Source organism: Tympanuchus pallidicinctus, unplaced genomic scaffold (assembly GCF_026119805.1).
Source record: "Tympanuchus pallidicinctus isolate F22 unplaced genomic scaffold, pur_lepc_1.0 scaffold7, whole genome shotgun sequence".
NCBI classification, from domain to species: domain Eukaryota; kingdom Metazoa; phylum Chordata; class Aves; order Galliformes; family Phasianidae; genus Tympanuchus; species Tympanuchus pallidicinctus.
In genome coordinates, this window is record NW_026294791.1 from 9,689,418 (window position 1) to 9,705,750 (window position 16,333).

General features: G+C 39.6%; 1 protein-coding gene across 10 annotated transcripts in view; it reads right to left on the reverse strand.

The window, feature by feature from the left end:
• The window catches only part of ST3GAL3 (ST3 beta-galactoside alpha-2,3-sialyltransferase 3), a 142,318-nt gene that overhangs the window by 94,557 nt on the left and 31,428 nt on the right, over nt 1-16,333 (reverse strand). For 9 of the 10 annotated variants that reach the window (XR_008202238.1, XM_052666134.1, XM_052666136.1 and 6 more), the window contains one exon: nt 9,996-10,038. Coding sequence is in view for 9 of the 10 variants with exons in the window: in XM_052666134.1 (XP_052522094.1) it covers nt 9,996-10,038 (43 nt within the window). In the remaining variant the exon portion in view is untranslated. Of the gene's footprint in view, nt 1-9,995; nt 10,039-15,898; nt 15,954-16,333 lie in introns of those variants that run through there. The other variant, XM_052666141.1, reaches the window with a different exon arrangement.

Sequence of the window (16,333 nt, forward strand, 5' to 3'; positions counted from 1 at the left end):
GAAGGAATGAGGAGATAGAAAGAAGAGGAAAAGCAAAATGCTTACACTGAAAGAGACAGGAAATGCATCTATCACTACAGCCAGCTAAACAGATGTAAATATTTTCAAATGCTACTCCAGTATGTAAGCAAATTCTTCAAGGAGATTGTATGACTGAATAGGAAGAGAGATGATTCAAATCCCTCTATCTAAAGAAGATATGATGCACACTAAAAAAAATGTCCCATTCTGCTTCTCCACTGAGAACTGTGGCTTTTTGTGAAATTAATTTCTTAACAGCACAGATAACCAAAAAACACATTTATTTATTTATTTGGGCTATTCAAGAACACCAGCTGAAGAAGATTAGGTTACATTAAACTGTCTCAGGAAAACAACATTTTAAAGGCATTCCACGAAAACCCACAGCCCATCTACTTTGCCCTGGACGAAGGCAAGACACAACATCAGTGCTATCTTTGGGAAACATCCACTAGACAGAGGGACACCGAAAGCAAAATACATAAGCAGCAGTGTCATCCACCCTTTGTGAAGTGCCAACCTTTGACAAACAAGTTCTCCCTTCATAAAACATGCACAAGGATCCTAATTCCTTATTGAATTCCATTTGATATATTTGATATAAAAAGTCAATCCCATCCTGGAATTAGATCACTAGGCAGAAGGAGGAATCTCAGAAGAGATCTCTGTGAGATACTGTCGGGTACCTGCCTTAGCAGGGGGCTGGACTCAGCAATCTCTTGAGGTCCCTTCCAACCCCTGCAATTCTGTGTGTCTCAACAGTGCTAAATACATAAACACCTTACAGCAACAAGTCATCTATTTTTCAGAAAGGCTTGTATCACCGCATCATCTCTTACAGATGCAGAATCCAGTAGCCTGTCTGGAGCTTCTGGATAAATAACCCTTTCTCAGCTCCAAAAAAACCCCAATATGTTAGGATTCATGCAGACAAGAGTCAGAAACAGCCAAGCTAGAAAGGAGTTTTTCAACCAGTAAATAAACTAAATGGTGAGTTTACAAACCTGGAGTCAAAGAATGCAGGTGAAGATCCAAAAGAAGTCCATGGCATGTTTTGCATGTGACTTTATGCAGCGTGCTCCTCAACAAATTGAGCAATAAACACTGATTTCCTGATCTCCTGATTTCTTTTTTTTGGTTTGTTTTGTTATGGTTTTTTTTTTTTTAAAACATATTTTCTCTGTCTTTTTTTTTTTTTTTTTTTTTTTTTGAACAATTTCTGCTTCTGCTACAGCTTACCTTTAGGACTAGCGGCAGAGAAAATAAAACAGAATTGTATTCTAATAGACATAGCAAGCAAAGATGTTCATACATAAATCTTTGAATTCCTACATAAATGTCTGAAATAGCTGTCTAAAGAGTACTCTGAATTTCCTCCAAACTCAGAAATAACACTTCCTAATAATAGAACATGCAATTTCCGAACTTCAGCAAGTTAAATGCTGTAGCCCTCCAATTAAATTCCTCTAAAAACTCACAGTTTGCACAATGGCCATAAAAGATGAGCCAATTAAAAGTCTGATGGAAAATAAAAAAGCTCACCATTTTTGTCCAGCTGAAGGAATTCAGGAAGATAAATGTGAATGTCATAATTTTATTGCTATAACTCTCAGTCTTCATCATCACTCCTCATCTGTTACATCTACAAGCAGGCAATGCTTTCTTTGGATCAGGAACTGTGTTTTCCTATTTGCAGAGTAATGAATCCAGCAGTGTAGGTCTAGGAAAGACCAAGAAGTGCTATGGGGATGAAAATTAATAACTCAAATCCAATTAGAACACAGTAATCCCCTGCTCTTAGGAGTTGGTACCTCTGCAAACAAAGATACCTTTCCAAAGCTTAGAGCTGGAAAAAAAAAAACACTTCCTGAAGCACCACAGCTGAAATCACAGTTTTAAGTTTGTGGATACTACAATTCAGAAGATCTGATTGTCAAAACGCAGTGGGTTAGCAGACTTAACTGCCAAATGAGGAAATCAGTTAAACTAAGGTTTTAATCACCAAATTTTACTTCTGAAAAATTTCACAGAATAGAATCACAGAACCATTAGGGTTGGAAAAGACCTCTACGATCACAGAATCACCAAGGTTGTAAAAAGCCTCCAAGATCTCCAGGTGCAACCCCAACCTGCTCCACCATGCCCACTGACCACATCTCCCAGTGCCACATCCCCACGGATCTAGAACACCTCTAGGTGACCCCATCACCTCCCTGGGGAGCTGTGCCACTGCATCACTGCTCCTCCATTCATTTCATTTGGTAACACAACCAGCCTAGGGAGCAGTTAATTTCAGATAAACTTACAGTGCTTAGCTGGTGCGAAAGCACCCTGACGCAGCAGAGTGGTAAGGAAAAGACCAATAGTGATGCATTATTCACTATTTCCATATTGTCAGAACTAGAACTAGAACTAGAACAGAATAAACATTTAAACAAAAATAAACATTTTCCTTTTTTTCTTTTTCTTTTCTGATCTGGATTGAAATGGAGAGGAGAAAAAAGCTCATCAGTGAACAATTACTTCAGATGGCATGAAGAGACGACGTCACACTTGGGGAATGTGGTTTAGCCCTAGTTTTACAAAATGCTCATACAGTCATGGGGCCCTGAATTTTTTTGCACTCTTCTTTCTGAAGAGATTTTGAGAAAAGCTGTCTTCACTCACCTGTATCAAAGACATGCCATGAACTCAAACGTGCACCAAGTAATCTAAGCACCACGCTGACTTCTTCAGAAGAGGAAAGCTACAAAGTGCAACATGCAAGAAATCCGTGTGTTTGTTCTACCAAGCCAACCCCCTGCCTTTCTGATCTGCTACATATTCTTAACATTTAATTTTTAGCACATACACACAGCACAGCTTTGTCGTATCTGGTCACGTTGCAGCAAAGCAGAAGACAAATTCAGAGGCAGATCAAGTAAAGCTGTCTCTTCCCATTCACCCCATTCATAAAGCCTCCTCACTGCCAGACACAAAAATATAAATGATGAGCTGACAACTGAAGTGTGTCTAGATACCACAGCAAGAGTGCTTTTCAGAGCGACATGCTTCAGAGGCAGGCTTGATAAACATTAGAGTGTTCCCTTGACAGAATACACACGATTTCCAGTCAGCCGTTCAGGGAGGGCAGATGAGGATTCCCCAAACCATTTCCCAGGGCAAACAGAAGGAAGCAGATTTCCTTGGAAGGAGAGCATTGCCTACACCAAATCTAGCAGATGCAGAAGATAAGATGCTCAGTCACATCCATGCTTTAGGGATTTCTAACAGAGGCAACTTTTGCATCAGTTTAACGAGAAGCCCATGACTGCTTTGGTCTGGAATAGGCAGCAACCTGTTTCCACACTGCTCCTTTATAACCAATCATCAAAAACGTGGTGATGAACCCTAAAGTTTCACTGCAGATTCATACCAAAACCCATGTTTCTATGGAAATCAACTCCTTGCAATAAGCTGTATAACTAATCAGAATTTGAATGGCATGTTCCCTTAATTTTAACACAGAATACTTAATTTCTTTACCTTTCTGAGTTTTGAGAACGATCTGTGCATAGACAGCCCAATCCATTAGAGTCATACGCATTTATTCAACTTCTGAAATATATTCCAAGAGTGAGAACACCTCAGTAGGAAGATATTTAGCAGCCAGGGCAGACGTTAGCAAAAAGTAATTGCTTGAACTGGTCTGTTCTCTGAGGCTTAGAAGATTTTTGGAAGAAGAACGTGAAGTGTGGTTTATCATACAATGTTATTCCAAGAGAATAAAGAAATAGGAAGACTACTAGCAATTTGTGAGCTTATAGGTGGTGCCTGAATTCAGCATGGCATCTGAAGTAAGTTTACCTTTCTGAGATGGCAACAACTCCAACAACATTTGTTCAAACAACACTGAACAGAAATTTGTAGAGTTAACTAGTTGTAATCACACCCTGAAAAAAACCTGCACTCTGTGAGATTACTACTGCTGCACTAATAAACTACAAAGTTAAGTGTTCCATGTCACAGATAGGGAGGGAAAAAAAGAACGGAGACTTTTTTCTGTAGGCTTCCCAGTTTTAAGGCAACCAGTCTGTCTAGTTGAAAGAACGAAATGTGCAGACCCAGTCCTAAGAGGAGTATGTAACAAGAACCAATCTCATGCCTATACCAGTTATCTCTGCAGATGTTCATCTTAAGAACGAGTCCATTCAACAAAAAAAAGAAATGCATACTAATTTGAACTACGTGAAATGGTTTTTTTTGTGTGTGGAAATTCATATTGGAAACCATTAGTGTGCTAAGAAAGGGCTGAAGAGCTTACAGTCATCATTTTTTGCCTTTAAAATATCAACTTTCTGCCAAGAATATGGACTTCCCCAAGAGCTGCAAGATTTATTAATCATCGCAAGCTGACCAAAAAGTCTTCAACTACTTCTTTAAAGGCTTTAGCAAAAATGTTGTCCAGACATAACAGTGTTGGAGTGCAAACATTTACGTACCTGCTGCTGTCCTTGTCCTTGTTGCCTGAGGAAGGCATTTTCCATCCAAACAGAACAAGAGCCCATGTATTCACTGAACACTTCAACCTTTTCTGTAAATACACTATCATTGTTTTCACTTAACCTCTAGGTAAAACTCGCTTTCTGTGAACATTATTCTTTCTTTCTTACAAAACTTTCTTCCTCATGAACTTATTGGGGCACGCTGCTCAAAGCGATGCCCAGCCATTCATATTTTTTTGCTTTACATTCTTTTCTCACATAGTTTGGTTCATAATTACTTCCAGCTTCAGGAAACAGGCTCTTTGAAAAGCACCAAATGTTAAGTTTTTAACTTTGCTTGGACATAGCAAGCCAAGTAATGATTCAGTTTTATCTGTAATTCTGACTCCTACAATCTTTATTTTCTTCATCTCCTGATGTTGCATCTAATACAAGAAACCCAAAGTCCGATAAAAGAGACACATGTTAGGAATTCACATGAGAATTTCAAAGTACCAAAATTGAAATGGAAATGAAATAAGCTAAGAAAAACAAACAAAAAACTGGGAAAGCAGTTAGATCCCAACCACACATGAAGTTTGATGTGGTGAACAAAAAGCCCAATGATTGAATCAATGCGAATAGCTAAGATTCACTTTAAAACAGTTGAAATACTACAACTATCGGTACAGATTGGAGGAGATTAAGTAGGCAGTAACGGAAAGTCAAGGAAAAAAAAATCTGAAATGAAGAAGAAATAAATAACTGAGCATCAGGAAAATACCAATGTTGTGAAGTATGTTAAGCCTTGAAATCGTTTTTCAGAAGCAGCACAGGGACACTCATGGTTGGCAGAATGCACCCATCACCTTCACTGGTGACTGCTCACTTGACATTTCCCCCCACACCTTGGACTGCAGAAATGCATAAAGATAAATGGGAAGGGGAATTGGGCACAGAAAAATCCCACAGCACTGGGCACAGCGAAAGCCCAGCATTCCAACAGGTTCATTGCTTATTTTTACAGCGCTTAATGGCGAGGTAGCACACACAGACACACGCAGTTTCAAAGCTACCTCCCACTCCAGAAACAAAATGAGGGGAAGGGGCTCTATTTCACTTCTTCATTATTAAAGCTCCGAAGGAAAGAAATTTCAACAAACAGAAGTAATCTGTGTTTTCCCCCAACCCCAACTCCCCCTTTTTTCACGGTCTTTTCAAAGACCAGATTAAGTTTCATTTGAGTTTGCAGGGTGAAAGTTGTTATTTCTGGCTTTCGTTTTTATTTATTTATTTTACAAAGACTCCGTTTCTTTGTCTTTCGCTTTTGAGGACAGCCTGCAAATTATCACAAATATTCAAAAGTTTTTGTTGCATCTCTCAAGTCTGTAATACTGGAAAAACATGTGGACAGTATCACAAGATAGTACTGTGCACAGAGCATGATGAAAAACAACAGTCACTTTAATTATCATGTACAAATCCCAGAACTATGCAATATAAACTGTATGCCATATACTGTAAGAACACTATATAGTAGGTGTGTTAGTGTTATGCTACTGTGATCAATCATAATCATCTCGATCATTTTTCTGATTGCAGGGGCTATTTTTTTTTTCCTTTTGATTCTACCTATTATAAAAGTGAGCCTTCTCAAGTTAATACATTATAATATCACTATCTAACCAACTGAACACTTTTTTACTTCCAGTGATCCCAATTGGCAGCAATAAGCTCAAACATTCTCTATCACTTGCAAGACATTTGCACTCAGGAATAATTCTTACCCAGAAAAAAAAACCAAACAAAACAAAGCCTGGGATGCTTCCTCCACCATTCATCAGCTAAGATTTTAACGCTGAGAGCTGACTGTGGTAGCAGGTGGAGAGAACGGCCATCACCCATGCTGGGCTTTCTTCTGGATAAAGTATCTCTGGAAGTAGCTTTAGAAGGATGAAGTTGAGATGAGGACATAAGTGGCAGTGTGATCAGATGCTAGCTTCCATTGCACTGAGTAACAGAATGGCATGCAGGCATGCAAAACAAGTACAGAAGCACAAGGGCAACAACGCAAGGGAACAGCCCATAGATCACACAGGCTATGACAAAAAAAGATCTGAGTGCCATAGCAAGCAAATCTACATTTGTAACATGCCAAGGCATACTTGAAGCAACCATTAACGGCATTAAACCAAATACAAAAAGTGATAAACCAAAGAAGGACCACATAATCTTAAGCCAGGCGTCGCTGAATGAGCATTAAGACACTGTCTATAATTAACTTCATGATCATACACTGATCCTCCTGCAGCACTCTCCCTCCACTCAGTGCAAATATAGAACCTGCTCAGAGCGTGACTCAGAGCCCACAGTGAATGAGGCTCTCGTTTCTTGGACCTGGCCAGCCTCAAAGAACTCCTACAATACAAATATTTAATAGTACTAAAAGCATGCAGCCCTTTTGCCAAACACAGATGTTAGAAAGCAACTGCAAATTTTGATGGCACCCAGTAATCCTCTGGCTGACTCACTAACGTGACTGATGTCCCTAAGTTGTTCAGAAACCAGTCACCCCTAAAAGAATCAAGACCTGTGAATTGTAATGTATTTATTTCTATATAAGTGCATTTCCCTACACAACCAGTAAATATTGGATTTAAAGCTTTTAAAATAGTACGTGGCTCTGCTGCTTGGGAAACTGCTTCACCTGGGAGAAAAAGATGCCATTGGCCCACCTATATACTTTGAGCATATTTGGGTTTGGTATTCTAGTTTTGGCAGTGACACTATGGCTGGTACAAACAAAACTCAAAGATCAGCTCCTTTTGCAGTACATTTTTTTACTAATCTGGTCCTGAGGAGCTTCACGGCTCATTTTTTAGTCAAAATTTGACTACAAAAAAAAAAATTCAGAAACTATCCTGCCTGCAGATGTCTGCAGCTTTCCATTCATCCACTACCAATCTACTATCCTCCCTTTTAGAAGAGAAAGGACTTCCCAATCCAGAGTTAGCCTAAGGATGGGCAGCAGAAAGGAAGAGGCTTTCTTCTTGCCATTCTCTTGACAAGCTCAGAGCAGTAAGACTTCTGGTAAGAACTCATCTTTTCCATTTCTTAAGAACCCCCCATCCCCTTCCAGGTGAGATTCCTGGCCACAGCAGCTGGGATCCCGAGTGCATGCAGTAACGCATGCATCAGACAAACACTTCCAAAAGAAGACATACATGTATTTCTGACACTTTCTTTCCAAAGCAGATAAATCTGTCTTCCTTACCACACTCACAAACTCAAAGCAAGCCACTGAACAGAACCATCACACTGCTGTAACGATGACAAAATGCACTGCATCTCAATAGCATGCCTTGGGTACCTACAAGGTAAAGGACACTGAAGCAGTAATAAATGAAAAAAAACTGAAGATGCAAAAAGCAAATGGACATATTACTATTTATTTCTGACAAGTGCTTTCCTCCGTATAATGTGATTTAAAAGGCAGGTTGAAGCATTTAATTTTTATTGCAAATCTAGCTTTGTAGAAAGCGTTACTCCTCCAAGTCATTGGTTTAAACGAGATTAAGTAACACAACCAGCCAGGAACAGATTTTGAACAAATGAAAGATTAAGAGAGCCAAAACCAAACCAAAACAAAACAAATTGTTGCCCCAAGTGCTTCAAAGTCACACAACGTTCTCATTCGCTGTCAATTAAGTGAACTCTATAAAATTATGATCTATGGCAAAATTCCACCAGAACAATTATATCACAACAGACATAATTGAATTATTTCTGCCAGTAAAGTCATCAGTGCAGAACTTATTATCCCTTTTAACTCCCTGGGTAAGTTGTTGTTAACCAGAAAGTCATTCTGTCATAGTATGATCTTGAGTAAAAGTCACAGAAAGCGATAACACATTTTTAACCCTTAAGTTTCTCTGACTTTTAAGTATGTACTTCAAAAAGGCATTTGGTATCATGACTACGTGGTGAACTTGTGGAATGGCAGCAAATTCCTCTAGGCTTCAGCTTCTATCACTCACTTTTTATTCGACATCTACTTAGTATGTTTTATGGTATTATCAGTTTTTCTCTAGCTCTCTTGCCAGTGAAAACGGTCAGCACAATTCTGCTTGGAAGGCATCCCTGCAGGCCAGCAGGTCCACTCCCAAAGCAGGGCCATATTCACTTCTGAAGAAGAAGGAAAACAAAAATCCACCTGTGTGTTTTCACCTACACAGCAGTCCACAAAAATCTTTTTTTTTTTTTTTTAATTGAAGATAACAGCCTTTATCAGAGGGAGTTTTTTTTATTTTAAATAAAACTATTTAGATTTTGGAAGCCCTCCAGCAGATAAAAACCTCACTTGACCTCGTACTGAAGCGTAAGAAGGAACAGGCTGCATCTCTAAGATCTGTAACTTAAGCAGAGAAGTCAGCAAAGAAGAGAAGTTGTAACAGATGTATGAAGTTAAGAAAGGCTCAATGAGACTTGCTGGAAGTAACAGAGAACAGGACAGTGAAGACAGAAGAAATGAAGAAGGAACAGAAACTGTAGCTTAGACACAGCACAGGCTGATGATATCCAAACCGAGTATATAAAAAATGTGAGGGAAGTCACTGAGTTGCATTTTCAATACATCAGTCATTACCAAAAATAACAATAACCAGACTAATAAAAAACCCAGAGCCATTTTTCTCTTACTGACACCAAAATGTTCCTTCAGAAGTCACTTACCCTCGTCACTAAACTCAAAACCTTCATGTTACGCCCAGTGAGTACAGAGAAGCTCCTTAGAACATTAAGAATGTTTTTCATATTAACCTGATCCATAGTATGGGTGACGCATCCTCAAGGCATTAAAAGCCACTGACTGCCTCAATGTCATTTAGGTAGTAGAGTCAAGTTTCTCGTAGTCTTTTTGCTCCTGATGTCAAAATTTCTCCATTGACCTCGGAAACAGAGTCACTGGTGACCCCTAGTGTTAGGAGGTTCAGTTCAATTTGACAGATTAGGGCAAAAACCACAAAAAACATCATCCTTCAGCACTTCTGCTCTCTTCTGTCACTCCTGCTAACTCCTATCGAGGTCCATTTTACAAACAAAAACAGGAGTACCCATTTTTTAAATAAATAAATGGAAAGGAATCATAAAGTTCTAAAAACATCTCAAGTAAATTGCAGAGGAGGACAGACATTCCTCCTGCTTTCAATTTTTTTTTTATACATTTCTTCTCATTTGGAAGATGTCTATCTAGGATAGGACACTTAGAGCAGACTGGCAGGCATGGTTTCACGTGGACATTCATAGCTTCTTGATCAGTCATTAAGAAATTAATGGTAGCAAACCTCAATCCAAGGCAGCCTGCATAGTGTAAGCAATGAAGCTCTAATTGCCAGGCTGCCATAGGACGTGGCAGTCCCATATGCTCAGTAAGCCAACCACCCATGTGATGTAAGAGTTGCTTGCAAAAGAAAATCATAACTACAGAAACAAAGAAGATAGAGATGTACTCACAATTTTGAGTCCAGGTTCAGGAGAAAGCCCAGTTTGTCATACTCTGGAAAACAAAAGCAAGGGACAGTATCATAAAAACTGCAACTGCCTCCTTTCCAAAAGTTCCCCAAACAAAACAGCAGCATACCTTTACAGAAAGGCAATAATTATTTCTAACTGAAAACAGATGCATTAGAATTTCCAGTTGCTAGCAGCTGCTGTAACAGATTGTTATATAAAAGTATTCCCAAACTATAATTGCTAAATCCCACAAAATATTGCAGCATTTGGGCCATGATTAACTTAGAAATGACCAGAAATGACTGGTCAAAATAGCAAAGCAGAGCCTGTAATTTTATGACAAATACTCCTCCTAGGTCCTGAAGCAGTGGATCTCTCAAATGTTTTTTGATTCCTTGCATGTTCCAACACATGATTTCATAGTCAAGCATCCTTCCTCAAGGCAGTCACACAGAGAGGCAAAAATGCATCACGTTCACATGATGTTGTTCAACAGAAACTGTAAAGTCAGAGTCTGTGCTACAGGATCCAAAAGGGAACAGTCAGAGATATTCAAAAGGGTCAGAGATATTCGGGGTGAAAACTTTGTTTCTGTAAATCCTGTATAAAGTAAGCTTTGTAGTCAGCATCTTTGAATGTACAGTTATCTTTAAATCAAGTACTCCATACAACAGATTAAGCTCTGAGAATTCACATTAGATCCCCCTCAAAAAGTCAAAAAGGTGCAGAATCCTTATTCTATCAGGTTATATGTGCTCCAGGGATTCCTCACACTGAGGACCACTACGATAAGATGAAAATTAACACAAAAGTAACAGATAATCCCCTGTGCACTCAGGATATATTAAACAAAAAACAAACAAGACAAAATAGACCAACAAATTAAAAAAACTCTCATATTTTTTGTTTGTGTTCCTCATGAAACAACACAGGAATCTCTGCTGCAGAAGTTTACCCAAGATGACAAACTCACTTACAGAAGGGGAAAGCCTAGCCACGTATCTAAGATGAAATGATTGCTCTGGACAGGTCAGTAGAAATTGCATCAATGGTTTCAAATATGTTAAAATTTAATTCCAGATTTAAGGGAAGAATCACAGATGACATAACTTAGCTAACAGAAGCTGGAGAACACATGCACTCAACTCAGCATGTCCCATCCATTCCCTGCCAGCACCCCTGTGCCACCCACCATTCCCAATGTACCCAGTATGAGAAATGCACCTGTGCCTCCCTCCTCCAATTCCCACATCCTGAAACTTGTGCTGCCCCCAGATGTTGTTTCCTCCCAGTTTTCTCCCACTTTACTCCACCTAGAAGAAACCATTTCCTGTCAAACCCTCCCTCCGCCAAAGGAAGGTCTGGGAAAAATCATGCTTTCAATTTTTATTAACCCTTTCTCTGTCCAAAAACATCCATCTGTGCAAATAGCAATAGAGATTTATTCTTCTTTTTTTTTTTTTTTTTTACAAAGGAAAATCACTGGCAAGCCTGTCATCATTCTTACCCCAACTCCAGTTAACATTCTCTTCTTCCCAACAGGAAATACAAATAGAAGAAAAGCAATAAGAGATACATCACCTCGTAACTATAACAGCATCCTGGGCTTTCTGCTAGCTCAGCATTTTACAAGCACCAAAGCACCAGAAAACAAACACATTCCAAACTCCACATACAGCTGACATACCTCCACTGCAACCTTCTGTAAGATTTACCTTCTGTTTGCCGCTTGCTCTTCTCTATCCCTCAGTTTAAAGTTTTTAATGTAATGGCCTTCAGTTGTGGCAGGGGGGTTAAGTTGGACGTGAGAAAAAATTTCTTCTCAAGAACAGTGGTGATGGTCTGGCACAGGCTGCTCAGGGAGTCACTGTCCTGGAGGTGTTCAAGATGTGGGGATGTGGCACTGAGGGGGATGAGGTCAGAGGGCATGGTGGGGTGGGATGATCTTAGTGGTCTTTTCCAACCTTACTGATTCTAGGATTCTCTGTTCAGTAAAGACTATACTAACAGAGATATGGAGTAACCTTATAACATTTATGTCATCTATCTTAGAAAAGTCACTTTCCAAGATTAAGTTACCAAGATTAAGTAAGCATAACAAAAAAACCAAAACATTGCTGGTTTCAAAGTAGAAGCACAGGTGCACTGTTTGCTTTCAGAAGGACACATTCTGTCCTTTCAAGCTGTAAAACCAGACCGAGAAGCACAAATCCCCTGCCCCAGGCTGGAGAGTGGTGCAATCTGAGGCAGGCAAAGGAACACTGCCCTCACCACCGGTCACTGCTCGCTCACAGCCTGGCCTTTATGTGAGCAGCCTGATGTAGCAGTTGGCAATCCTGTCCATGGAAGGGGTGTTGGAATGGGATGGTCTTCAAAGTCCCTTCCAACCTACGCCATTCTGTAATTCCGTGAAGTCAGGGCATCGCTGTTGGCTGGGAAAGGCATCTCCATTACATCTTGCTTCTCCTCAAAGAAAAACATTAGGAGCCTGGAAGTTATGGATTCAAAGTAAGCTTTATTTTTAACATAAATCAGCTGTTACAGATGCCAAGTGCTATATGGCTGTGTCCCTTTTGGCCCTTGTGCTCCTAATGACCACAGCACATAGAGGTACAGTCCATGTGCTGGCAGGAAGTGGTCTGGAATCGCAAAAGACCGATAAAAATCCGAATACATGGAAAAAGCCAAAATGCACACAGCCCAGCTGCAGGAACAGGCAATTCTTGTCTGGAGTTATGTGTGTAATTTAAAACACAATGAAACACAGACCCACTAAATCAAAATATAACTGAATTGAAAATACAGTATGATCAGGGCGTGATGACAACAGATGGGCTGTGCTCATCACACAGCCATGTTAGGGGAAGGGGACAGTCCCACCACTCCTGTCCTTTCCTCCTATGGAAACACCAGCTGCAAGAACCTGCACCTAACCTGAAGGTTTTTGCCACCTCTCGTCACCTTGTTCAAAGCCTTACTCACCAAGTTAGCTAGTTGATAAGCAACAATATTCTTTTACATTCTTCTTCGTTTCCTCCTCCTCTGCAGTGGGAAAAAGACTACTAGAAGAAAATGGAAAATACAGCCATAGAGTATGAGACAGAAATGCTCCAGCATCTCCACCTAACTCGGCCCTGATGAGCATGTTCCCGAGGTGAGACATTGGCCCTTCCACAAGAAGAACATCATGGATGAGTTAGAACAAGACTGCGCCTTCTCAGCCCATGAGGCTGAGCCTCTAAATCCCATATGTGATAAAAATAACAGTATCACAAGCAAACAAGGATATCTGAGGACACTTCCTCACTTGTGCTAGGAAGCTACAGATCTCAGCTGAAAAAGTGGTGTGCAGAAGCACAGAAATCAATGAACATGGGGAGAAAGTTTCATCACATGCCCATATGAGTAAGAGGTCTGCTTAGGTCAGAGATAAAAACGCATGTTTACACTTCCAGGAAGATCAGCATTGAATAACAGTTTAATAACTGACAACAAACCATAGCAATTTCGACAAATGATGCTAATTGCATACCGAATTCTGTTTGTATAATGTGAAAATTTCTTCAAAGTATCCAACACAAATCTGAGTACCAGGCAGCAAGTATGAAATGCAATGTCAAATGTCTAGAAACTCCATACAGACCACCCAAAAAGCCAGACAGCTTTGATACCAATCAAGTTTTCAATTTGCATTTTGCATCTGTAACCATATAGCTATATGCATGCAAAACGTGCAAAATTTTCCACTTCTGCTACTAATTGAAATCAACATTCCAGGCATTAACTTGGCTCACTTGTTTTATCCTTCCAAACCACTGTGATTTCACCGACACTTGAACTCTGTCCCTGTAGCACTCAGCTATTTAGAAGGTACAAATAACTTTGTCTACAAAAGCAGAAAATTAATTTAAACTTTTTAAAAAGATGGGCTAGATGCAGCACTAGATCTCTCCTGTAATGCAAATAGAGGAGGGAAGGCAGAAAGTTCAATTATAGCTGTTTTATTCAAGCTGCTTGTGCTCACCAGAGGAATCTGTATGACACTCAGGAGACAGAAGTGCTTGAAGAACAACTCAGACCACCCCGACACTTCTCATCCTGCCCAGTGCAATTCAGTCTCGGTGGAATCGAGGCCTTGAGCTGAACTAAGCCTTGGTCACTGTTCACATGCTCTACATCTGTGGCAAAGGCGAGGTAAAATGACTTATCCTGCGATGAAAAAGGGCCCAACACCTCACACTGACCTTGGATGAAGACAGCACATATGGGCAGTGAGGAAAGTTCAGCTGCGATTCTGCTAGACCTCAAGAAACAAGAATCAATTGACAAAAAAAGGTCATTTGCAATGGATCAACTGTAATGGAAAGGAGGAAAAGTTTTCCTTCAGGGTTAAAAAAATACTTCGCAGGACTAATGAGCAACAATAGACAAACAAGGGCTTAACACTGCATCCTTTCCTTAGGATTTTCACTTTAACCTGTTCAGGGAAAGATCTTCCTGATGAAAGCATTATTTCCTGAGGCTGAGTAACTACAAAAAAAAAAAAATGGATTGTAAGGGAAAGAAGGTACAGAACTGAGGCTACTTGGGCTCCTCAGCCCTGTCCTTTCAAAGACTGCATGTCCATCCCTAAAAGCCTGTGTTCTACTTTTTCCCTAATCCCATTTACTCTTCTGCATATAGACAGGATCGAGACAAATATGGAGAGAGATGGAGAGTATTTCCTTAATTACTGGTACAATATTTTGAAGATGTTGATATTTATTTATTTATTTTTACATTATTTAAAAGATTAACTTAAACATTTAGGAAACATAACTGAAATGCGGTCTCCCCTCTCTGTTATAAAAGATTTCAGCCCAAATGGTTAAAATTGGACAATATTTGATGCAGCAAAAGGCAGGAACTGTAGAGCAGTGCTCAACACAGGCAGCAAAACTTGGTAGTTCAGATCTATTAAAACGGTTCAAACTATGCATACTGATCTAAAGACACCCACTCCGCTGCACCAAGCTCAGTATTTATTCATTAGATACTGCAACTGATTAAAATCTGATGGAGATAGATACTGCAAGCACTATCAGCACAAAAGAAGTTCAAATCTGTGAGTTCAAAGCAGGAGAATGGGGAAATCTCTCCTCAGTCACAAACCCTGCATCTTCTGGTGACACCCAAACTCTTGAGAATACGGCTTATTTTCTCAGATCTAGCAGCAAAAGGAAGCCATTTTCACGTTGTTTTGTGCCTACATCTTCAGTGTTTTGTGTTGGCTTTTTTTTCCCCTCTTGTAATTCTTGATTGGGGCCCCTCAAAGATACCTGGCCCAGCTTTACAGCCTGAAGAAAGCAATACACAGAGAGGTCTCCTTCGCTAGGAATTGCGACTACATTACTCATCCCCCAGGCACATGGAGAACAAATAAGCAATCACTTGCAGGTCTTTTGCCTGCTGATCTTCCCTCCAAAAAAGGTATAATAAAGCAAAAAAAAAAAAAAAAAGATGACATTCTAGCACATTACACTAAGGGTAACCAAAGCCTTTCATAAACTGTATATCTGCTGACAATTTTTTCCTAATGAACCCACAGCAACCTCCAAGGATAGAAGAGCAGTGGATTACTCTAAGACAAAATGAAAGACTACAATAGGAAGATGAAATATTTCCTCCTATGAACTACATATGCCCTTTTCTCTTCCTAGGGAGTCATCTATTTAAAGCCAGACTGCAATCTTTGCTAAACAAGCAGTTGTTTCATTTACTGTCATGTATTCATGTGGCTAATGGAGTTAATGCTACCCTACTGAATCTTCTGAGGTATTCTTTATTTTAGAAATTGTATCGTATTTCCTAATAAAAGTCAAGAACAATATTAACAAAACAGTAATCTATTGGCTTTTACTGACCTACAGGATGTACTGACTCGATGGGAAAGAGATGCCACATGATAGAGGCAAATCCCATTAAAGTATTTGTATTTCAAGGTATTTTTTAGGCCGCTTCTTGGCATTTGCACCTCAGCTCATTCACAGCTGTATTTTCAATTGGAGAAAAAGAGCATAAATGAGAGTAAGATAGATAATGATGCTGAACATGCAGGCAAAGTCACATAAGGACTGTGTAACTAATACATGACAGCCCTTGGCACAGTCTCAAGCAGCTCCCACAGTCTACAGCTCAAAGAAGCAAAGAATGAAGCAGAACATCATTAATCAGAAACGAAAAGAGAAAAACATTTTTTGCCAAATAAAGCCACTAAGTCCAGCAGGACTTTAAAAAAAGATTATTTATTCTATTTATTCTCTGATTTACAGGAATACAGAAAAATACAGCATATTAAG